General features: G+C 38.9%; 1 protein-coding gene across 6 annotated transcripts in view; it reads right to left on the bottom strand.

Moving 5' to 3' along the window:
• VPS13D (vacuolar protein sorting 13 homolog D) overlaps positions 1-25,175 on the bottom strand; it is a 243,972-nt gene that overhangs the window by 177,498 nt on the left and 41,299 nt on the right. For all 6 annotated transcript variants that reach the window (XM_027598088.2, XM_027598452.2, XM_027598171.2 and 3 more), the window contains 5 exons: positions 21,649-21,739; positions 19,985-20,111; positions 17,988-18,168; positions 8,889-9,071; positions 3,885-4,107 (listed from right to left, as the gene is read on the bottom strand). In XM_027598088.2, coding sequence (XP_027453889.2) covers positions 3,885-4,107; positions 8,889-9,071; positions 17,988-18,168; positions 19,985-20,111; positions 21,649-21,739 — 805 coding nt within the window. The remainder of the gene's footprint in view (positions 1-3,884; positions 4,108-8,888; positions 9,072-17,987; positions 18,169-19,984; positions 20,112-21,648; positions 21,740-25,175) is intronic.

The raw sequence follows: 25,175 nt of genomic DNA, 5'->3' as shown, positions 1-25,175 counted from the left end.
TTCCATCTTTTCTAGAACATCTCACTGTGTCCACATTTAGGGGCCTACTTGGCGCCTCTCTCATCCCCTACGCAGAGGGGCAGAGCCAAATTACAACATCAGCGTTCAGCCCGTACTACACATGTCAGTTCTTCAGACTGAAAAGTCATTTGTGCAAATATTTTTAAAATACCTACTCTGCGCCAGTTACTTTTCTAAGTCCAGGACACTATTCTAGGATACAGCAGTGAACAGAACATACAAATACCTTTTCCCTCATGAAGCTTATATTCTAATATAAAATTGTAAATTTATAAATTCTCCACCAAATTAATCTATTTATTTAATATAATCCCAATCAAAATCCCAAAAGGGAATTTTGAGGTATGTGGGGGGGGGGGGGGAACTTAACAAAATAATTCTGACTTATTTTAAAAAATAATTAAGGGTATTTGTCCCATGGGATGATAAAACATGGGGAAGGTGTTTCTGAGTGTGTTAACAGAAGCGGAACACACAAAATAAAGTAACAATGGATCTAGCTATATGGAAATTAAAGAGTTCTACAAGACATCATGAACAAAAAAGGCAAAGGAGAAATTGGAAAAAAACTGGAATATATTTGACAGATATTAGGGAAATAGCCCCACTTTATAAAGATTTGAAAATCTGTAAGAAAAGAATACACGAGTAGGAAAATTGGCAAGGAATGTGATACGCAATTTACTACAAAAAGAAATTCATCCCAGTATGTATATGAAAATATATCCACCCTCATTAATGATCAAACAAATGCACATTAAAACACACACACACTAAATAAATACATACATACATACATACATACATACATACATACATACAGCGGTTATCGTTTACTATTTTGATAAATACGTGAAAGAGACAAAAGTGGAACTGATCTGGTAGAAGGGGGTAGGGGAGGGGGTAAAGGGTTTCAGAGATTCCCTAGGGTCATCATGGAACCCTAAGGACACACAGAGCAGTTTGAAAACCACTGCTTTAATCCCATCTTAATCACAAACAAAGAAATTCCAGAAACAAACAGCGAATTGGAAAGAGAAATACTTTCTGGAGAGAGATTTTTCCATCAATCTCTATAACATCCCAAATCATTTCTCATAGGCATCCACCTATGCAGAAGGCTGGCCTTCCTCCTACTCATCACTGTTTTCACAGCAATGGCAGAAGGCAGCCAGTGTCAGGTGGCACCACGTGCGCACCCCCTCCATGCTCCATGCACATTACGTATAGAGACTGGTAGACGGTATCACTTAGGTTAAGGATTTGGACTCTGGGGTCAAACTGCCTAAGTTCATAGTCCAACTCTGCCACTTACTATCTGCACAACCCAGGGCAAGTTAAGCTACTTCATCTCTCTCAGTCTTTGTCTCTTCGGGTGTAAAATGAGGATAAAAATAAAACTCTATAGGGGTGCTATGGGGTGAAATGCAATGATTTATGGAACAACATGCCATGATATACGGCACACAATAAGTGTTCAACAACCAGCACTGTAATGATGATTAGGATAATCTCATTTAATCATCAATCCAACCATAAGCCACTTTCATGTCACCTCTAGTACCACAAGGGACGACAGGGAGTAGTACCTAGTACCATTAGTCCTTGCATAGGACAAAAGACATGCAACAGCCTTCTCAGTGAGTGTCCCATATCTCTCAAAGCCTGATCACACTGGACAGATTTTTGTGGCGAATCACATTCTGTTTCCCTCTCTAACTTATCCTACCCATCACCTACCCAGAATACATTTAAAAACCAAAAGGCCAGGGGCGCCTGGTTGGCTCAGTGGGAGGAGCGTGCAACTCTTGATCTTGGGGTCCTGAGTTCAAGCCCCATGATGGGTGTAGAGATAACTTAAATTAAAAAATAAAAATAGGGGCGCCTGGGTGGCTCAGTCGGTTAAGCGTCCGACTCGATTTCAGCTCAGGTCACGATCTCAGGGTCATAAGATCAAGCCCCAAGTCGGGCTCCGCACTGGGCATGGAGCCTGCTTAAATAAATTAAATAAAAAAAGATTAAAAAATAAAAACAAATTTAAAAACAAAACAGAAAGGCCAGACTACATCAACATAAAAAGCTTCTGCACAGCAAAGGAAACAACAAAACTAAAAGGCAACCTACTGAATGGGAGAATATATTGCAAATGACATACCTGATAAAGGGTTAGTATAAGAACTTTTACAACTCAACAAAACCCAAATAATCCAACTTAAGGATGGGCAGAAGACATGAACAGATACTTCCCCAAAGAAGATATCCAGATGGCCAACAGACACATGAAAAGATGCTCAACATCACTCATCATCAGGGAAATGCAAATCAAAACTACGAGCTATCACCTCATGCATGTCAGAATGGTTAAAATCAACAACACAGGAAACAATAGGTGTTGGCAAGGATTCGGAGAAAGGGGAACCCTCTTGCACTGCCAGTGGGAATGCAAACTGGTGCAGCCACTCGGGAACCAGTATGGAGGTTCCTCAAAAAATTAAAAATAGAACTACTCCACGATCCAGTAATCACGCTACTGGGTATTTACTCCCAAATACAAAAACACTAATTCAAAGGGATACATGAGATGTTTATAGAGTATTTGCAATAGCCAAATTATGGTAGCAGTCCAAGTATCCATCAAGTGATGAATGGATAAAGAAGTGGTATATAGGGCTCCTGGGTGGCTCAGTCAGTTAAGCGTCTGCCTACAGCTCAGGTCATGAACCCAGGGTCCTGGGATCGAGCCCCATGTCGGGCTCCCTGCTCAGCGGGGAATCTGTTTCTCCCTTCCCTCTGCCACTCCCCCTGCTTGTGCGCGCGCTCTCTCTCTCACGCATACAAAAATAAATAAATAAAATCTTTAAAAAAAAAAAAAGAGGTGGTATACACACACACACACACACACATCAGAACATTACTCAGCCATAAAAAAGAATGAAATCTTGTCATTTGCAACAACATGGATGGAGCTAGAGAGTATTATGCTAAGTGAAATAAGTCAATCAGAGAAAGACAAATACCATATGATCTCATTCCTCTGTGGAATTTAAGAAACAAAACAAAGAAGCAAAGGAAAAAAGGGGGTGGGGAGGGAGAGAGAGAGAGACAAGCCAAGAACCAGACTCTTAACTACAGAGAACTGATGGTTATCAGAAGGAAGGTGGTAGGGGGATGGGTGAAATGGGTGATGGGGATGAAGGAGAGAACTCTTCATGATGAGCACCGGGTGATTAAGAAGTGTTGAATCACCGTATTGTACACCTGAAACTAATATAACACTCTATGTTAACATACAAGAATTAAAACAAAAAATTTAATTCAATATAATTTAATTTTTAAAAAAACCCAAAAGGCCAAAATCAGGCTCTCATCTGGAATGACTAATTCTTAAATTCTAGAGAAGAACACCAGTAACTGGATGGTTCCTGTCTTTGCAAAATTGTTACTTACAGTATCTCTGTTGTTACCTAATTCACACTAATATCTTTTAAGAGTTTTTTTTTTAGAATTAAATAGAATAATAATTAAGTAGAAAACAGTGTCTTGACAGTGACTTGCAAAGATGTGTCTAAGGATGCAGGAATCATTCTAGTTATACTATCATCATCTTGTGGCAACTACCTTGACCTAAAGGAAAAAGTCCTAAAAGACCATCTAAATCCCTTTATTCACACTGTGTCTTGCTAATTTACCTGTACTTTGGAAGTCACTGCTAAAATCTACATCCTAAGATTCTTAAGCTTTCCAAAGCAACATCAAAATCAGATTATCACTAAAGACCCACTACCACTCTGATGCATCCCCCTGAGGCACCTGCCACAGTCTCATGAACTCCCCACTCATGCAGCTTCTTTCTCCTCTTTTACCTGGACTACCAGAAACCTGGCTGGTGGAGGGCGCGGCTTGTTGCCCTTGCTGCTTGGTCAAGGTACTCGGCACAGACTCACTCCTCAGGCCGCCTAGACTCATTCCAGCAGGAGGCATCATGAACAGCCCCTCGGAATACATTCCCTTCGGGTCCTCCGTGCTCGTCATTTTCCTCATACTGTGTTTGGGGGTACCCGTTGGGGATGCTGAAGGCACAGATTCCTGGGAAGAAATAAAATAAAACTAGAAGGCAGGAACAGGAGTGACTGCATCTTTACTCTCAGCCCTGAAAGTCCTACCCTAGTTCCTGGGCTCTTCAAAGACTCTGTGACACTTGGCACTTCCCAAGCCCCCCAAATCCCATAAACAAAAGGGTAACAGGGTCATGACATTTCCTGTCACATGTAATTATTTGCAGAGATGTTACTTATAATTCAACACCTGTTGAAAACTACAGCAATCTTGCAGGAATATAATTATCTGTTGGCTTAAGACGCTAACTGTTGGTGGTTTAGTCTAGGTCAAACACAGTGAAAGCAGACCTCTCGGCCCTATGATGTGTGTTGTTGCTTTGCTGAAGGGGAGGGGCTTATTATTCTAAGAAAATGTATCTACAGCAATATGGTTCCAATGGAATGAAGCCATGGTTGCGTCTGCACTTCCTAGAAGTCACTCCTTTGGGCTTACATTTCTTATCTCTTTAAGTAACTGTGCAAATGAAAACAAAATGGAAAACACAGGAGGCTGGCCATTCCTAGTATGTTTCTGTTCAAGGGCATAAAAATTCAGGGCAAATACGGAGTAACATAAATTCTGTAATTCTACTGAAAACAATACACGCTTTTCTTACATACTTAGTACCTTCAGTTCATCGCTAACAGGGGAAATCTTCTTCACCCGAATGATTCCATAACTGACTTTTAAACTTGACCCAAGCCTCTGTGCTACCTATCTGCAGGGCTTCACCACCATCGACCCACTTTCACAGGGATGTTGGGGGAAGGGGAAGAACGGGTTTCCTGCCCATATTGCCCTATGTGTTTACTCATCTCAGCATTTGAAAAGGAGATGGTAACACTGTTCTCCTTCCCAGTTATCTTGAGTACAGTGATTTACAAGTAATGGTGGAAAAAAAAAAAAACAAAACACACCAGAAAACAGTTCTTACTTTCCACATTTTTTTGGAAGGCAAATTGCTAGGTAAATGCTCTTATTTAAATATTTCGACATTAAAAGGCTTCCCCCTTGCTTAGTTTATTTAAACTCTAGAGAGTAGTTGTTGCTCTTTGACTTGATTCATCTCTACATCCTCTCTGTAGTTGGTTTAAATAAATCAATGGCTTGAGGAGATTAACTCAAAGCTTTTGAAAGGCTGACACAGAAATTATGGTTTAAGCTCGAGTTGTGGTTGAGAAGAATGAAAGGAAACGCATATGTAAAAAATCCAAGCCTGCACTCATTAAGACATGGATTTGTGTAAAACAATCCCAAACACACTGGAGTCGGGGAACTCAAAGGCAAATAACCCCTCCATGAGCTTTGATTTCAGGATTATTTCCTGTTCTTTAACCACTGGAATGCACACTAGACAAACCTCACACATGCAAATACATTAAAGGGAAAATGTAAATGCAAAGTGATTTTTGGTGAAGAAAGTAATTCTTCACTTCATCTAGACCAACTCAGCTTGACTATGCCTGTGGAGACGTGAGCTCCACAGATAGGTTTATCTGATCACAAAGACTTCACCAAGCGACACACTCCAAGCAGCCCTTATGGAATTCTACAGAACAATCACTTGCATGTAACAAGATAAAAGTTTTTCTAGGATTTAAGGAAATCAGATCATCAAGATATTACTGCCTAAAGCCAAAAAAACAAAAGAAGTTTCCTTTATGGTCCTTAAGAAGGCCTTCTCTACACAGGAGGGAAGTGACTCATCAAAGGGACAAAAAGGTGATAAGCAGGCTTTCCCAAGTAAGGTGGTAAAGAGTTAGTTTTTCAAAGTTTTCGTTTTAAAGTATATGAATGTGAATTGACTGCTGAATCCCATAAGGTTTTTCAGAATAACCAGGAGGCAAAAAGTATATTATACCTTGAAGAAAAAGCGATCCGTGTATGCACTGCCACTTAAAATCAAATCCTCAAAAACAAATATAGGAAAAGTCTTTCATTAAAATGCCGCAAACTATATGCTGTTATTTGGCTTATTTAACAAAACAGAAACTCATGTGCAAAAATTTCTTCCAATATTTTGTCAATTCTTAGAAGCTAACATCTGAGTTAGCTCACGAGCCCATATGCAGATATAACCGATACAGAACACCACCAGTCCTTTACCTTTTTAGGAAGGGTAGAGAAACAAAAATGGTATTATTCAACCTGATCACCCATTCTGGTTCTAGCTGATTTCTTCCTAAAAAATTTAGTCCTCAAAACAAAGATTTACCACAAACACAGATATCCTGAAGAACTTACTGTTGGCTCAAAAGACCGCTCCAAAGAAGGGATTCAACTCTCCCTTGGGCAGTGACGGCAGGAGAGCTGGAACAAGATGTTGGAACAGAGTGTCCCCAGGTGACAGTGAGGACAGCCTTCATGTGCAAACACCAAGTTCTGATACATTTGTTTAATATCTAGTCATGTTGGGGCACGTGGGTGGCTCAGTCAGTTAAGCGTCTGCCTTCGGATCAAGTTATGATCCTGGGGTCCTGGGATCGAGTCCCACACGTTGCGCTCCCAGCTCAGCGGGGAATCTGCTTCTCTGTCTCCTTCTGCCACCCTCCCCCCCAAGCTCATGTGCTCTCTCTCTGCTCTTTCTCTCAAATAAATAAATAAAATCTTTTTTAAAAAATCTAGTCATATTAACTATAAATACCTCACACTAAGAAAACATTAGAAGCGAGAACTTTTAGAAGCAGGTACCAATCTTTCTTTTCACAAATGGATCTTTCCTTTATGTTCTTTAAGACTCCGGTCAGTGAACAGTAAAATGCTTCTCTCTCAACTGTGAAAACAGACTTTCTTCATTAAGACCCAGGTTACCAGTACTCTACTAGGCCTGCTGTGAAAGACCAGTAGAGACTGATTTTATTTTTACTCTCTTAAAAACCATACCTAAGTGGAAGACTATATCTCCCTATCAAGGCAGGGAAGGCCTATCATTCCCACAGGAGGTCTTCCTACAGTGAGGTCAACAAGCGAGTTCTCAATCCTCAGCTCTGCCTGAAGGCCCATCTACAAAGCTATGCGGTAAACATGGTGGCGCTCTGCCCTCCAACGCTGAGCACTGCTGCTCTGGCGTCACCCTCTGCTCTGATCACTGCATCTGGTTTCTCTGAGTGACTACAAGTGGGGTGATACATGGACAACCCACCCCTCAACCCCTCGTCCAAACACCCTCGCTCCCGCAAGGTTAGGACACACAAACATGGCTGCCGTGTTCTTGCTGTCTGTCTGCACCCTTCTTACTCTACCCGCTCCCACTCGCTGAATCAAGTATTTTCAGCTCAGGATGTGTAGCTTAGTAAAAGTGAGTAAATGGATGAGTGAGAAGTAAAACAAATGAAGAAAACTATGGAGACAGTAATTTGAAAATAAAATTATTTGAGTTTAGGCATTACCAACATAAGTCTCCTGTTACTCTCTGAACCAAGCTGAGGTCCTTGGCAAAGTCCTGGTAAGACCTAGCACCCTACTCACACTTTTCCATTTTCTTTTCTTTCTACACCTAGAGAGGCAAACAGTAACTGCTCAAATTTATATCTTTTCTGTGATCATCTTTGGAGTTCTTCCCTCGAAATTATTTTCATGAACTCAGCCACACCCTTTAGAAAATTCAAAAGAGTTACAGCGATGCAGGCCAGGGCCTGTAAGGCACATCACAGGGACAGCCTTCCCCAGTTACTCTCCCCACACAGGCCTAACCGTAATAGTGGGAGGTGAAGGCGTACCACAGGTAAGAGTGTATGGAAGGCAGACACACCAAGTCTGAGGCCCATGCTGTCCTTGGGACTAGCTGTATTATCCAAAAGAAATGACCTACCCTATCTAAGTCTCAATATCTTTAGCTCGAAAAATGGGGTTAACAAAACCAGATATCCCCTTAGGTTGCTAAGGAGAAAAAAAAATGGACAAATATGTAAAGAACTTAGCACTGGCTAATATATATGAAGCATCCAACAAATGTTGGCTATTTACTGCTATTGTTGCCAGTCGTAAGAGCTCATAATGAAATCTTCCATACCTCTTCCTTCAAAGGCTCCCTCCCTATGTTACTAGCTATTAGACTAAAGATGGGCATAACTAGCTGGGAATTTCAGTAAGTGCTTTTCTAACAAGTTAAAATGAATTTGTTCTCAATAAGCAAATATACTGCAAAGCTGCCGTGGAAACCAGCAAGGCTCTGTTAAAACATACACCCAGAACAACAAGACCTGGTCCCAAGTTCCAGCAGCGTTAGTCTCCTGGACTACAGAAATGGGTGGGAGGGGCTCGCGAGACCAGCTCCAGCGCCAAGTCTGTGATTTACTACATGAATGCAAGTGAAAGCAATAATCTTCAGCCCAGTTACCTCTAAACATTGTCATAAGAAATAAGTAAGTGCTAAAGTAGTTTTAAACTGTGAAGCCACATACTGTATAAAGTTTTATTATGAAGATATAAACGGCTTCAGATAAACCACGGGCCAAATCCCATCTTCTGAAAAAAAAAATAGGTCATGTAAAAAGTTGATCATTTATAAGGTCAGCCTGTGAGAAAAGCATTATACAGACAGAAGGTTCGTTCTGTTGGTTGTTTGCATACAACTGGTAAAGGTTGTAATTTACACTACCTCTATGAAAAGGCTAATTGAAATGTCAATAAAATGTCAAAAAAAATTGTTCCAGCTGCATACACCACAAAAGTAACAGCAGTTACAAGTCACCTTGTGGCAACATATGAAATCTTCAACTGGCGCTCAAACAGTTGGACTGAAAAGGGAATGGATATCGATTGCTCACCTTATCTTGTAAGGAAAAGGTCCCAGGAAAACCAGCAAAGAGAAACTTGTTCTTGACCTTCAACTTCCCCAAATTTGCTACAATCAGATTATTCGATCTGGAACTTTCAGGGATAAGGAGAACAGGAGCACCCGCCTCAATATCCAGGAGAACCCGTGAACAGCGCTGGGCTTGATCTCTCACCTGAAACAGGAAGAAAAATTAACTCAGAGGCTCAATCAATGCCCTAATTTTACAATCAAATAGCTCCTGGTTCCCAAAAGTTCCATGAATTCATAATTCTAAAACAACTAAAATCACACAGAGTATATTCTAATAGCACCATGTACTTACACTAGAAATCGATAACAAGATAAGGGAAAACCCCCAAATATTTGGAAAGTAGACTACACACTTAATAACCCAAGGGTCAAAGAAAAAAATCACAAAGGAAACAGAAAAATCTTTTGACCTAACTGATAAAGAAAATGTAGCATATTCAAATTTGTGGGACACACTTAAGACAGTACTTAATGAAAAATGTGTAGTATAGTATTAAATGCTTAAAGAATAAAAATTAAAATCAGTGATCAAAGTATAAGAAGCTAGAAAAAGGAAAAGCAAAATGAATCTAAGTAAGTAGAAGAGGAAAAAATAGTATAAAGCAAAAATCAGTTATTTAGAAAACAGATAAATAATTTTTAAAAATCAATTAAGTATTTATACAACACAATACCCAACAACCACAGAATATACATTCTTTCCAAGTATACATGGCATACTCATTGAGAATACGCCTGGGCCATAACACAGGCTTCAATAAGTTAATTATTTGAAAAGACTGATAAACCGACAAACCTCTAGCTATAGGAATCAAGAAAACAGGAAGAAAACAAAAACTGCCACTATCAGGAAGGAGTGCGGGATATTGCTACACAACTTACAAAAAGAATTTTTTAAAGATTTTATTTATTCATTTGAGTGGGGGTGGGGGGAGAGGGAGAGAGCATGAGTGAGTGGGAGGGGCAGAGGGAAAGGGAGAAGCAGGCTCCCCGCTGAGCAGGGAGCCCAACTTGGGGGGGGCCTCAATCCCCGGACCTGGGGATCATGACCTGAGCCAAAGGCAGGTGCTTAACCGACTGAGTCATTCGGGCACCCCCAGAACTTACAAATATTAAAAAGATAAGGGAACTTATGAACAACTTCATGCCAACAAACTGACAATTTAGATGAACTGGAGAGATTCCTTAAAAAACACAAGCACAAACTATCTTCGGTTAACATCACATTTTCAGAAGGTTTTCCCCCTAAGATAAGGAACAAGGCAAGGGTAACACCTCTCACCACTTCTATTCAACATGCTGAAGTCCTAGTCTGTGCAAAAAGACCTACAGGTTGGAAAGGAAAAAATATAACTCTCTTATTCCAAACAACATAATCACTTATGTAGAAAATCCCAAAGAATCAAAAGGAACTAGAATAAGTTCAGCAAGATTGAAGGATAAAAGGTTAACATGTTGATATACGAAAGTTAATTCTATTTGTCCCACTTTCAATAAATAATTGGACATTGAAATTTTTTTAAAAATTGATTTTATAATAGCATCAAAATTTCAAATACCTAGGGATCAATTTAACAAAAGATGTGTAAGACCAGTATACCCAAAACTGTAACACAGTACTGAAACTGAAGACCTAATTAAATGGAGAGATATATCATACGTGAGGATCCAAAGACTCAATATTATTAAGATGTTGATTCTCTAGCTATATAGATTCAGTGCAATCCCAATCAAAATCCCAGCAGAGATTTTATTGTAGAAAGACAAGCTGATTCTAAAATTTGTATGGAAAAGCAGAGGTCCTGAAGTTTTGAAAAAGAACAAAGTTGGAGGACTTATACTACCCAATTTCAAGACACACTATAAAGTGGCAGTAGTTAAGACAAGATGGTATTGGCATACATTTAAATATAAATCAATGGAACAGAACAGAAAGAAATACATACATGCCTATACGGTCGATTGTTTCTCAACAGATGTGCCAAGATAATACAATGGGAAATGAAGAGTCTAGATATGTACATGGGAAAAAAAAAACACTCAACCCTCACTTCAAAAATACACAAAAATTAACTCAAGGAGCACCTGGATGGCGTGCAGTAGAGCATGCAACTCGACCTCAGGGTTGTGAGTTCAAGCCCCACGATGGGTGTAGAGATTACTTTAAAAAATAAAAATATTCAAAAATAATTTACTCAAAATAGAAGATATCTAAAATTATAAAACTTCTAATAGAGTACATAGGAGAAAATTTTCGCCACCTAGTGGTCGACAAAGACTCCTTTGACAAAACAGAAACAGTACTAAACATAAAAGAAAAAAATTAGACTTCATCAAAATGAAAAACTTCTGCTTTTCAAAGAACAGTGTTAGGAAAATGGGAAAAAAGCCATAGACAGGGAGAAAATATTCACAACACATATATCAAAGGGGTTGTATCCAGAATATACAAAGAAAGAAATAATATCAATTCTACACAAACTCTTCTGAAATTAGAAAAGGAAAACACTTCCAATTCATTCCACAAGGACAGCATTGCCCCATTACCAAAACCAGAAAAGGCACTATCTTCTATTCCAGAAAAGAAAACTACAAACTAATATCCCTCAGGAACACAGATACAAAAATCCATATCAAATCAAGAAAACTGTAAAAAAATCCACAGACAGTAGATAAGTGACTGTATTCCAATAAAACTTTATGTATGTGTGTATGCACGTGTATATTCTCACAGGCCATAGTTTGCTAACCCCGAGAATAACTGAATGCTTTTCCCTCACGACTGGAAACAAGGTGAGGATGCCTGCTCTCACCCCTTCTATTCAACATTGCACTGGAAGTCCTAGACAGTGTAGTAACAGAAGAAAAAGAGATGAAAGGCATACAGATTGAAAAGGAAAAAGTAAAACTCTATTCACAGACAACACGATCATCTATGTAAAAAATCCTAAAGAATCTCCACAAAGTAACTGGAACTGGTAAGTCTATCTAGCAAAGTTGCAGGGTGCAAGGTCAGTGTATAAAACTCAATTGTATCTCTATGTACAGTCTACAGAGATTTGGAAATTGAAATTTTTAAAATATCACAACAGCATCAAAAATATAAAAGGTCTAGGGACCAGTTTAATAAAAGATGCATAAGACCAGTACACTCAAAACTACAGACACTGCTGAGAGAAATTGAAGACCTAAATAAATGGAGAGGGGCGCCTGGGTGGCTCAGTTGGTTAAGCGACTGCCTTCGGCTCAGGTCATGATCCTGGAGTCTCGGGATCGAGTCCCACATCGGGCTCCCTGCTCAGTGGGGAGTCTGCTTCTCCTTCTGACCCTCCCCGCTCTCATGCTCTCTCTCATTCTCTCTAATAAAATCTTTAAAAAAAATAAAAAATAAATGGAGAAATATGCCACACTCAAACAAAAAACTCAACAGTACAAAGATGTCAATTCTCCAAAAGTTGACCTACAGATTCAACACGATCCCAATCAAAATTTCAGCAGACTTTATTATAGAAACTGACATGCTGATTCTAAAATCCACATGAAAAAGCAAAGAATCTAGAATAGCAAAAACAATTTTTTAAACTTTTTTTTTTAATGATTTTTGTTGTTGTTTTTTTTTAAAGGAGGCCCCCATGCCCACTGTGGAGCCCAAACTCACAATGCAGAGATCAAGAGTCGCATGCTCTTGGCAGGTGCCCCTAGCCAGAACAATTCTGAAGACAGTTCCTTATAAAGTTAACCACACAGTTACCACATGATGCAGCAATTCCTCTCTTAGGTATTTACTTAAGAGAAATGAAAATGTACGTTCACACAAAGATTTCAACACAAATGTTCCCAGTTTTATTCATAATAGCCAAAAACTTGAAACTACCCAAATGTACATTAAATGGGTGAATAGATAAACAAATTGTATTACATTCAACGAATAGAATACTACTTGGCAATAAAAAGAAATCACACTGCTGCTACTTGCAACAATATGGATGGATCTCAAGAGCATAATGCTAAGTGAAAAAAGCCAGACACACTATGATGTATGATTTCATTTATAGAAAATTCTAAAAAAAAAAAAAAAGAAAAAAAAAGGCAAAACTATTCTGAAGGAAAGCAGACCAATGGCTGCCAGGACTCAGGGATTAGGAGACTGTTTGCCTAGGGAAGCTAGGAAACTTTGTGGATAACAGAAATGTTCTAAAAATCTGGATGTGACTGGGGTTATAACACTACATAATTGTTAAAACTCATTGAGTTGTACTCTTAAAATTGCTTAATTTTACTGTAAGCAAATTATACCACAACAAAGGCGACAAAAAGTATAATACACTAATATAATGAAATGTTTCTCATATATTGATCAGTTAAAAATACAGATTATAAAAGTGAGAACACGACAGTCTTAATTTTCTACTTATTCATATTTTTATTGATTTTTGTGTTACCTATAAAAAACATTTATTACTTAAAAAAATATATAGCCTTTATAATATAAAAAAGCTCTTCTTTCTTTGGTGTTAAGCATATAAGTAGGAGAATTTACAACACAATAAATAGCGTTTTCATTTTCTAACTGTAGTAGATGCTTTGTTGGTATTGTCTACCCACAACTACTGCCTGTTTGCTTTGTTCTGAGTAAATTCTAGATTTACAAATTAACTCATATTCACTGTAGAAAACTTAGAAGGGAAAGACAAACAAATAGAAGAAATCTGATATCATGCATAACCTCACCTCCAGAGATAAAGACTGTCACCATTTTGGCAGGTTAGTGTAGGCACTCAGAATGGGAGCTCTGAAGCCTGACTACCTGAGTGGAATCCCCATCCTGGCCACTTAGAAGCTTGGCGAGCCTGGGTAACTTGTTAGGTCTCTGGGTCTCACTTTCCTTACCTGTAAACTGGGAGGAATCATAGGCCCTACCTTCAAGAGCTGTTTTAAGGATGAAATGACACCACCCACCTCAGCACGTAGAAGCAATCATCCAGTAGCGTACAATTCTATTTTATAAAGTTCAATGCATCAAGGGGCAGATTCAAAAGTAATACACTAATACTGCATAACCCTTACTTTTCTAACACACCTTAATAGTTACATATTACATGTTTCCCCATTAAGAGAAAAGCTGAATCATGAGTTAGCCAGAGTTCCAGACAAGCAGAGCTAAGAATTACCATTTCCTCGCTGATAAAATGGCAATAACGCACCTGGCCCACCACTCCCTCACTGGCTATAATCATAACCAATTATATTTTTTTCCTGGGTTATATCATCTCACTAAAACATGAGCTCCATTAAGGCAATGACCTCGTCTTTCTTGTTTTCCATTACGTTCCTAGCACCTGGCAAACTGTATGGCAGATCATTTGTCAATGAACAGTCACTAAATAATTCACAGAAATGAACAAACATGGTTGTCATAAGGATCAAACGAGATAATATTGTGAAAGCTCCAAAGCATCATTAATATATTATTAAGCAAATGTACAGCATACTTATTTTTGTATCTCCATTTTCCTCCCAATAACTGAGTCAAAAGAAGAACAGCAAGAAAAATAACTCACTGCTGGTGAAACAACTTATACTGGCAACACCCAGACTCCAGATTCTTGTACCAAGATTTTGAAACTGCAATACCACAGCTTGGCTCCACCAAAAATCTGAACTCCCAGTTGTTCAGTGAATAAAGAAGTTTAACAAATAAAAGAAACTACATGTAAATCAGAAGATGCAGGAAAACCATTATTACACTTCTGGGATAAAAAATAAATTCATATTTGGCCCAGTCGAGGTACATGATACTCTTACAATTTCAAACAATAAGATTAAAAAGAAACATCAAGTCCTATTCGATCATTATTTACAGACACCAGAAAATACAGGCATAAAAATCCGGTTACAAGTCAAAGATAGAGGATACCACCTGTCACCAGGAGAAAGGTATTTAAATTTCAAAATAGCCTCAATTTTACCAGCAAATAAAAGTAGGTCTTTAGCTCTCCCCATAAATCTAAGTAAAGCAAAATCTTAAACGTATGTAATTCAAACAGCTAGGATCAAAGATCTTGAGAAGATCAGCTTTTCTTTGGAGCCCACACACTTAGCACTGTTCAAAACAGAAGATCACTCCTTTACCGTCTACCTGTCTTACCTAACTTGATATAGCAAAAACTTCGAAGACTTACCTGTTTAATTTCTGCTTAACCCAGGAAATTAAACCCAATTGCACACTAAAGAACACTGTCTCACTTCCTACCCCTAGTGACTCCTCACAGTAACACTGCTGCTTAAACCACACAGGTGAAAATAATCATTTTAAGGGTACATAATTCTAATAGACAACATTTATTAAAAGTATCAAATTGAGAGTCACAAAACTGTTCATCACTATGACCAAACAGTCATTTACAGGATTTAATACCATAAAAATAATACAAAAAGTGGAAAAGAAAACAAAAAAAAAACTAGGTACACAATGCTATTCACAGAAGCGTTAGTCATAAGAATGAAAAACTAGAAGCAATTTAAATGTTAAAAAACAAGGAAATGGTTAAGTAAACTGACTTGATGGATTATACAATTATTAAATAGGATCACTATGAAAAATGCAAAGCGAAATGGAAACAGATTATGAAAAAAGGTTAACATGATGGCTTTCAAAAGTGTATGCATAAAATTAACACACTTTACGTTACTGTATGTACTGTATGCTATTCCTCGATTTAAATGTTTTTTTTTAAAAAAGCATAGGTAGGTGGAATTAAAATTTTAAAAATTATTTTAAAAATAAGAAGTAAAAATAAAAGGCATAAGTAGACCGTAAGTGGAATAATGCCATTTTACATCATTATTGGCTCAAAATAAAAAGGTTAACAATACGAGTGCTGGATATGAATTAAAGGATATGAATTCATACAAATATGAATTAAAAGGAATTTTTATACATTGCCAATGGGAATGTATAATGGTTTCGGGAAAACAATCTGGCACTATCTTGTAAAGATAAACATATGCATACCCCATGGCCCAGAAATCCTGCTCGGAGAAAATCTTACACGTGTGCACTAAGAGAGACATAGTACACAAGAGCAAAACACGTAAACAACCAAATGTTCAACAGGAAAATGGATAAATCTGTGCTACACGCAATGAACTACAACAGTGAAATTAAATGAAAGGCCATCATGTGTAACAACCTGAATGTATCTAACTAAATGAAAATGAAAAAAAAAAAAGCAAGGAACAGAACATTAAACACAGCTTAATGGCATTTTTATAAAGATCAAAACAAATGAAATAAGATATTATATGGGAACTTTTTTTTAAGGGACCATAAGACCCAAAAATCAGGAGAACAGTTACCTAAGGAGTTGACAGGAATAAGATGGGGAAGGAACACGTGCAGCAGCATTAGCAATGTTTTAATTTTTATTTATTTCCTGAATGTTCATTTTATTATCATACTTTGAAACTGACATGCTACCGATATTCTTTTATATGTGTCAAATAATAAATTTGTTTTAAAAGTTTCTAAAAAGAAAAAAGGTTACATATTCTATCATTACAACCATGGAAACATGCATAGGGAGAAATTTAAAAAACAATGAAAACAAATTAAAATATACCTGGGGTACTAGGACACTGATAAGACTGATCCTTTTTTCCCAAATTCCCTATAATTTGACTGTACTTTTATATAGAGATATATATCTATATGTATATAGATAAATACATTTTTTTTAAACTAAGTAGGCTCCACATCCAGTGTGGAGCCCAACACGGGGCTTGGACTCACAACCCTGAGACCTGAGCTGAGATCAAAAGTTGGAGGCTTAACCGACTGAGCCACCTAGGCGCCCCTGTGCTTTTATATTTTTAAAAAAATATATTCTCTCAAAGATATACAGGAAACTGGTAACATTGATTATTTCCAGGGAGAGAAACTGGGTGGTTGAGGAAAAGTAATTGAGAAGGAGACTTTTCTCCAAATGTCCTTTTACTTTGATTCTATATTAAATCAATATGAAACATTCAAAAAATTTAAATAAAGTTAGACTTTTTAAATGTTGTCACTATAAAGACGGTCCATCTTTATTTAATTATAATCTTTTACCTAATGAAGCTTAAAAATAAGTAAGTTTTACAAAGGACTACATTGTAAACGTTTTCTGTGGTTCCCAAACTCTGTGCCAAGACACCACAAGACGCTGGCACACACGTGCGTGCTGCCAGGACATTTCAAATTTTTGAGGCAAACACATCATTTGTTAGACACTGCACATACTAGACTGAGGTAGTTCACGTTCAACGTTAGATCATGCTACATTCCTTTCAATGATGTCACATCTTCGCGAAACTGGGTCTTTGGCAGTAGCTGTGATAAAAAGCAAGGGCCGTAAGACAATGAATGACAGCTGCCGTGTCTAGCTTGTCCCAAGTCTGAGAAGCTGTACGGTGCCCAAGGGGCGCTTGCATCCCTGCTAGCAAGTAATTTATTTACAAATGAAATAAAAATATTAGTCTTTCACTTATGTGTTATTTTTTTAAACAGCTACTGAGTCATTAGGACATGTGTACGTACTTGTTTAGACTTTACTATTTTTTAAATGTAAAGACCATTAGGTGTGTCTTTTGGCTGAGGACATGCCATGGAAATACTTCCAAAACACTAAGAAAACCATGAATGAAGAAGTTGGGAACCACTAATCTATTTGGAAAAAACTCTCTTTACATAATTGATATGTTCCTTGGAAACACTTTCCAAGAGAAGTATCTCCACTAGAGTACTAAAAGGGACCAGAAGTCTTAAGTGTTGGCCATAAATTTCGTTTATCTTCTTTAGAGGAAGCTAAAGCTAAACCCTACAGGTCATTAAAACATGACAGAGGGAACGTAAGCTCTCCAATTACAAGACTTCTGTAGATAATCAGCTACCCAGAGGACACTAGTAAGCATAAAATTACCTACAGACCTTTCCTTTTTGCAGTGAAATTTTCCAGACTTCTCTCTAGAGGCTTAAAGTTCTATTGATCAGTCAAACCGGGGAAATGGGCCTTCCTACCGTCTGCCCCTCGATCGCCGCTCGCTGGCGCCCTAAGACATCCTGCAGCTGGGTGAAGTGCTGCACAAAGGCCACCACCTCGGCCTGAAAGCGCTGTGTGTGCACATACTGCACGGAGGCCATCTGCAGGCTCACTCGGATGTCGTGTTCTCTCCGGAGCAGAGGGTCAGGCCGGCCGTATCTGGGAAGAAGCGCAGAAGGGTGACTTGGCAGCCAGATACAAGTCAATATTGGAAGAAAACAAGCTCATTTAGGGGTTTCCCCTAGAAAACAGCTTCAACTATTGAAATGCCAATCCGCAATCAGGTTTGACAAAGCAAACTCCAATAATCACTCCTTTTCTAAGCTGCAACAACTCGCTGAGGATGTGAAATCAAAGTCTGGGGTGATGGCCACAGCTATGAACAGGTGGGCAGCCCTGGCACTAGACTCACTCTTGATTCCAGAACTCACTCAGAAGCCACCTGTGGCTCACACCTTTCACCGGGGCCTCTTTCCCTGCCTTTAGGGAAAAGTGATTCTTCCTGCTCAAAGACTGTAACAATATGGACTCAAAAGATAACAAAAATAAGACCATGAAACAACGGGTAAAGACCAGTAGGCAACACAATCAAGGTTTCTGGGGAAAACGGTCTCCTGGAGGCAGAAAGATGTCTTCTTTTTACTTCAGTGAAATGTAGGCCAAAGAGGTTTAGCATCTACATTCCAAGACAAATTAGAAAACTTTTATGAATGGTTTTCAATTTAAAAGACATGACATCATCATAATAAATTATACGGGACATAGTCACAGGGGAAAGAAATTCACATTTGCTTAAGCGCCTATTTTGTGCCAAGCTGATAGTTATGACTTTTAATTATCTCATTTATCATAGAATTACACCACTGTGGTAGGTAATAATATAAACACGTCAATCTATATTCTCAGTGAAGTATGATATACTTCCCCTGAAAAATGAAAAAAAGTTCTCAGACATCTTTGGGGACAAGTTTTTCTCAACTCTAGTTAAACATTAGAAACACTTTAGCAAATGTTAAAAAAAAAAAAAAATGAGCACTCCCCTAGAACAGAATATTTGGGGGCAGAGCTGGATATCTCTATTTTCTAACAGCTCCCCAAAATGTTGAAAACCTACCATTTTAAACTTTCAGCCTTCTGAAGAAACCATTCTTTAAAAACTACATAGGTCTAGGGGGCGCCTGGGTGGCTCAGTCGGTTAAGCTGCTGCCTTCGGTTCAGGTCATGATCCCAGGGTCCTGGGATCGAGCCCCATGTCAGGCTCCCTGCTCGGCGGGAGCCTGCTTTTCCCTCTCCTCCCCGCTCATGCTCTCTCTTGCTATCTCTGTCACTATCTGTCTCTCTCTCTCTCTCAAATAAATAAAATCTTAAAAAAAAAAAACTACATAGTCTAAAAATGTCTTCTAAATTCTAAAACTGAAAAGATTTAATATAGATTGTCTTTCTATAGAAAAAAATGTGTAATATAATTTAACATTCACATCTTCAACAACTTTTTCAGGCTGAAATCATTCCAGAACATTGAAAGCTAGATGGAAACTGATCTTTGTCCCTTCAATATTTAGATAGAAAAACTGATTCATGGAGATTAAGTGACTCACCTAAGTTCACATAACAAGTCAGCGTGAAGCCGGCATGAGAGCCTAGGCTTTCTGATATTTATTTCGGGGCATCTGGCTGGCTCAGTCAGTGGAGCTTGCAACTCTTATCTCAGGGTTGTGAGTTCAAGCCCCATGTTGGGTGGAGGGATTACTTAAAAAAAAATTATTTCAATCACACACCATCTGTTTATGAAGACTGAGTAGCCTGCTTCAACACAGATCAGTTTTACTATAAATCAGGATTCCCTGCAACTAGGTCATATCAATTTTACCTAAGAAGGGGAAGTTTTTTTAAACTTTTATTGTTTAGCCAACAAGAATTTAAAGTAGCAAGCAAATATGACGAAATGTCAAATGAGAAAAACTGATATTTTTACTTAAAAGTCTGGAAGATGAGCGCTTCTTCCCCACTCGTAGTGAGCCGCTCTCTGTAGAGCTCCCCATGGGCTGTGAGGTCACTCAGGGACAGGCTCCCAATGCTTCCCTGCAAGGCCAGGTCTCCGTCTAGGGATGTTAAAATTAGAACACATTCTTATGTATCTTTTTTCGTCCTATACCTTAAATATGTCTGGCACAAAAACCGATATATACATGCCTCAGACTCTTCACTATTTAATCAAATTAAATGTCAAAAGGCAAATTTTCATATTCCAATCCACCCACCAAAAACATTTTCCACATTGTTTCAAACAGTCTCAATGCAGAAGTCCAAAGGGGCTTGAAACAATACAGCAATATCATACTTTAACCTTTAGAAGGGGAAAGAAATTAAATTAAATGCATATATAAATTAAAGCATAAAACATTTCTAAATGCAGACAAAATGAAATCCTTTCAGAGATTAAGACCACTAATTAGAATTAGTGAAATAGCAAAGGGTCTATTAATTGTACTATGGATAAAAGAATAAAGGAAGAAGTGTCAGAGATATGTCAGGTATTCAGGCAACATTAAGTGGGTGTTAGTGTGATTTAATAAAAAAGTGCAATTAATGAGAGAGACACTGGAGACAGATTTAAAACTACTCTGGTATTACAAGAGTGAAACCCCTTGAAGGTGGAAAAGAACAAAGAAGAATGTTAAAACATGTGTACCTGGGATGTGAACCTATGATGAATCATTCTTTACATGGTGTGGATATTAAAAAACGATACTGCGAACTATTGCTTCCATAAAACAAGTTTTATCATCATAATTAGCACTATGAAGCAATGACGTAGGTGTTATATTTACCATGCTAGTTCAGCTCTCAATGAATTGAAAACATACTTATATTTGACCCTTAATGTCCTCTAACAAAAATACCCAAACTTCTCCCAATTTTAAAGACCTATCTCTTCTGAGCTTTTATAAATTAATTTAGTTTACATCAGGCATGAAATCTCAATTTCAGATCATTCCTTCCCCTAAAGACATTCTCGTTTATACTACAGAGTCAACATGTGAGCTGTGATCATCCATTATTTCATTATCTATTCCTTAAGGAAGGAATAGTGCTTTATTCACACTTTATAAACTTCTACTACTTAGAACTGATGTAGCTGATCACTTGTGTTCAACTAACAATTTCCACCTGCAGAAACCCAGAATGCCAGCCTTGCTACATCCTCCCACCTAAAATCACACCCCTTACCGAGGGCTCCCCTATTATGGCAAGAGAGTGAACATATACCCTGGTTTCCCAGGTATAATTATTAATAATGTCCCCTTGCACTCTCAAAATGTCCCAATTTGGACAAAAAATTATGTAGTCACCCTACCCAGAGTTTGTTAAAAATAGATGCCAGGGCCCCACCCCAACCTAATGAATCATATTTTGGGGATGGGGTGGGCAGAAACATGCATTTTTAACAAACTGTCCACATGACTCTGATCCATAAGCCAGTATTTGGGAACCACCACCACAAATCATAGCCAGACCAAGAACCACAATCTAAGCCACTGATCCCTCACCTTACTTTGCATGTGAAGACAATTAGATTTGTGAGCAGGAGGTTCAAATTCTTACCAGGTTTTCCAAGTTTGATTTCTCCCCACTTACCAATCATTTCCAGGTGTGCCACTAATTTGGATACACTCGCTTTAGCAAGCTCACTGGTGGTCTTATTCAGCACGAGAGAGAGCGAATGAACCTAAGAACGTGGGCGATAAAGCAAGCGAGATCTTACTGGGGGAGAAAAGGCATGTGGCAGGCAAACAGCAGAACCAAATTGAGGAAGATACGGAAAGGCTCAGGAAATATGAAGGTAACGCTTCTGTGGATGCCAATGTCATTTTAGCTCTCTTTATCAGTCAATCTGAGGAGAGAGCTGATGAAAAAGGGGCTCGACCAGACAACCTAAAACCCAGGTCCTCTGTGGTTTCTCTGTGCTCGCCTTGTCCATACTTCATCAGTGAAACGTGTTACGTTATAAAACAATGTTTCTCATTTTTGCATTTGTTTTTCATTTTACACTATTCTGTAATTTGAATGTAATCACTCACAGAGATTCATTAAGTCCTACCCTAAGAAATCTGTCCAAGCAAAATGATAAATATGATTTAGAATCCTGTTTAATGACTAGACATTACTTAATAGAAGGCTCTGCTGACCAACTGGGACTTTGCCTAAGAACCACAAAGATTTTCTTTTCGAGGAACAAGCAGAAATAGAAAAATGCCAAAATCCTCTCTTAGGAACCACATTCCTTGTAACAAATCCTGCATTGTAACACTGTCGTTTCAAATATTAAAAGGACTTCCATATCTAGGATGTATTGAGACAGGTACCTTAGCGTCATCACTGCGGATAAGAGATCGGTTGGGGAGAAGGAAGAGAGGAAAGGATGGAACCTCAATTCACATTCACTGCATCCAAGTGCCAGACTCACCCCTGCATCTTCAGGGCCCGCCACTAAGCAGGTGCTCAGTTAAAGTTGGATGAATCATAAGGAGGAAAGAAAGAAAGAAAAAGAAAGAAAGAAAGAAAAAGAAAGAAAGAAAGAAAAAGAAAGAAAGAAAGAAAGGAAGGAAGGAAGGAAGGAAGGAAGGAAGGAAGGAAGGAAGGAAGGAAGGAAGGAAGGAAAGGAAAGGAAAGGAAAGGAGGAAAGAAAGAAAGAAAAGAAAGAAAGAAAGAAAGAAAGAGAAAGAAAGAAAAAGAAAGAAAGAAAGAAAGAAAGGAAGGAAGGAAGGAAAGGAAAGGAAAGGAAAGGAAAGGAGGAAAGAAAGAAAGAAAAGAAAGAAAGAAAGAAAGAAAGAAAGAAAGAAAGAAAGAAAGAGAAAGAAAGAAAAAGAAAGAAAGAAACAGGAAGAAAGAGGAACATTTGTAGAGGAAGGCAGAGAAAAAAGGAGGGGATTATTCTAGGTGCGGTGACCTTGGAGTCCACAGAAAGCTTGCTGACACAGACACACAGGTCTCAAGGAAACGAGATTATCATGAAAGAGGGAAACAGAAAGCCTCCAGTCACTTACTCACCCAAAAAGAAATATAGTGGGGCTAAAAATGCTTTGATTAGAGGAATCCAGCTGTCACCACCTGACCCACTCTTAGCACGAATCCTAGTGTCACTAAAAGTGGGACAACCAGATGCTGCATACCCCCGAACATGACGCAACAGGAAGCACCCAGCGCAACCTATGAAGCGTTAACAAAAAGTTGAACCTGAATCTGAGGAAGCCTCTAGAGCTAACTTCCATTTCTAAAATGAGAAGATCAAAGAAGTCAAGTGGCCCCAAATAGAAACCAGAAGACAAATCCAGAATGTGGGATACTCCACAGGACACCAACCCAGTTTCTACAAGCCAATGCCATGGGGAGAATAAAGACTGGTCTTCTTCAATTAACAGAGATTTAGGAGATAGGGCAGCAAATGTAACATGGGAACCTCATCTGAACTCCCATTCAAAAGAGTCACATGTCATTTTATTTAATTCTCCCCCTTTTGTAGACAAAGCAAAGTATTCCAATGACTTGCAGAGATCACAGGGAAGACATGAAGTTTCTTAACTATTCATTTCTCTATAATCCACCAGTCAAAGGGCTACTGAGATAATCAGAAAGATCTGATCATGGACTGGTGAGTGTTATAGAATACCAAGAAATCCTCATTAATTTAGTGAGATGTGGTTAGGTAAGAACATGTCCACATTTTTTAGAAATGAATACAGAAGCATGAAGAAGTAAAATGATTTATCTGGAATTTGCTTTAAAATACTTCAGCAGGGCACCTGGGTGGCTCAGTTGGTTAAGCGACTGCCTTCGGCTCAGGTCATGATCCTGGAGTCCCGGGATCGAGTCCCGCATCGGGCTCCCTGCTCAGCAGGGAGTCTGCTTCTCCCTCTGACCCTCTTCCCTCTCGTGCTCTCTATCTCTCATTCTCTCTCTCTCAAATAAATAAATAAAATCTTTAAAAAAAATAAAATAAAATAAAATACTTCAGCAAAGGTGCACCTGGGTGGCTCAGTCGCTGGGCATCTGCCTTCAACTCAGTTCGTGATCCCGAGGTCCTGGGATCGAGTCCCAAATTGGGCTCCATGCTCAGTGGGAAGCCTGCTTCTCCCTCTCCCACTCCCCCTGCTTGTGTTCCCTCTCTCGCTGTCTCTCTCTCTCTCTCTGTCAAATAAATAAATAAATAAAATCTTAAAAAAAAAAATACTTCAGCAAAAAAAGGAAAGGAATAAAGTCAATGTGATGAATCTCAAAGGAATAAAGTCAATGGAAGGTCATTAAACTATTTGTGTTATGTTTTAAAATTTTCACAATAAAAATGTTTTCAAAAATTCTAAAACAGCCCATTGCCAAGGGGCATTATCCAGTGTTGTTCTCTTGTGAAGCCAGCTACCTCTATCTGTGCAAAGCCCCCTGGAGCACTTCCACACCCAACACGGAAGGGTTCCTGAGGCCATTCATTACACGCACAGCAAGATGAAAGTTAACGGCTACAAACAAATCAAGTCCAAAACAATGGCTGAAGCCTCTCCCGTTGCCATTCATCTGGCTAAACAGTGCTGCGATAGCATTCATCCACAAACACTGAGCCGGAGAGGTGACGCTGGTTCGGGCCCAACTCTGCCCCCAAAGCTCTTCTATTTCTAGAGGAATGCAGCCTCCCGCCAGCTAAGGAAAGAAGATAGCGGCTGGATTGAACATGATTCTCCTCCCTGATGGCTCCCCAGCAGCAAGCGCCAGTCCACATTCGCTATGACAAGGAGATGAAGAACTTCACCTTCCAGGCAGAGATGGCATCAGTCACTGCAGGGGGCCCCGGGCTCTGGATGGTGCCAGCTCCGAGGACGTGCCCCCACATGATCAATGGAACTTGGCTGCTTACACAACTTACCATGCTAGCACACAGAACAGAATAACCTTAAAATCGAACGCTACCTTTTTTAAGTGTTTTTAAACATCCACAGTAGGAGTACCAAGGACAAGTTATAAGTCTGGTAATCCACATAATAGCAAAACTATACAAGTTCTCGTTCGCTCAATGCTCACTTCATGCCACGCACTGTGCAAAGGGCCCTGCTCAAGTAGTTATCTCCCTGAATCCTTGCAACATCCCGATGATGGAGGCACCACTCAACACCCCC

The sequence above is a fragment of the Zalophus californianus genome, chromosome 4 (assembly GCF_009762305.2).
Source record: "Zalophus californianus isolate mZalCal1 chromosome 4, mZalCal1.pri.v2, whole genome shotgun sequence".
Lineage (NCBI taxonomy): Eukaryota > Metazoa > Chordata > Mammalia > Carnivora > Otariidae > Zalophus > Zalophus californianus.
This window is presented reverse-complemented; position numbering and strand designations above follow the sequence as displayed.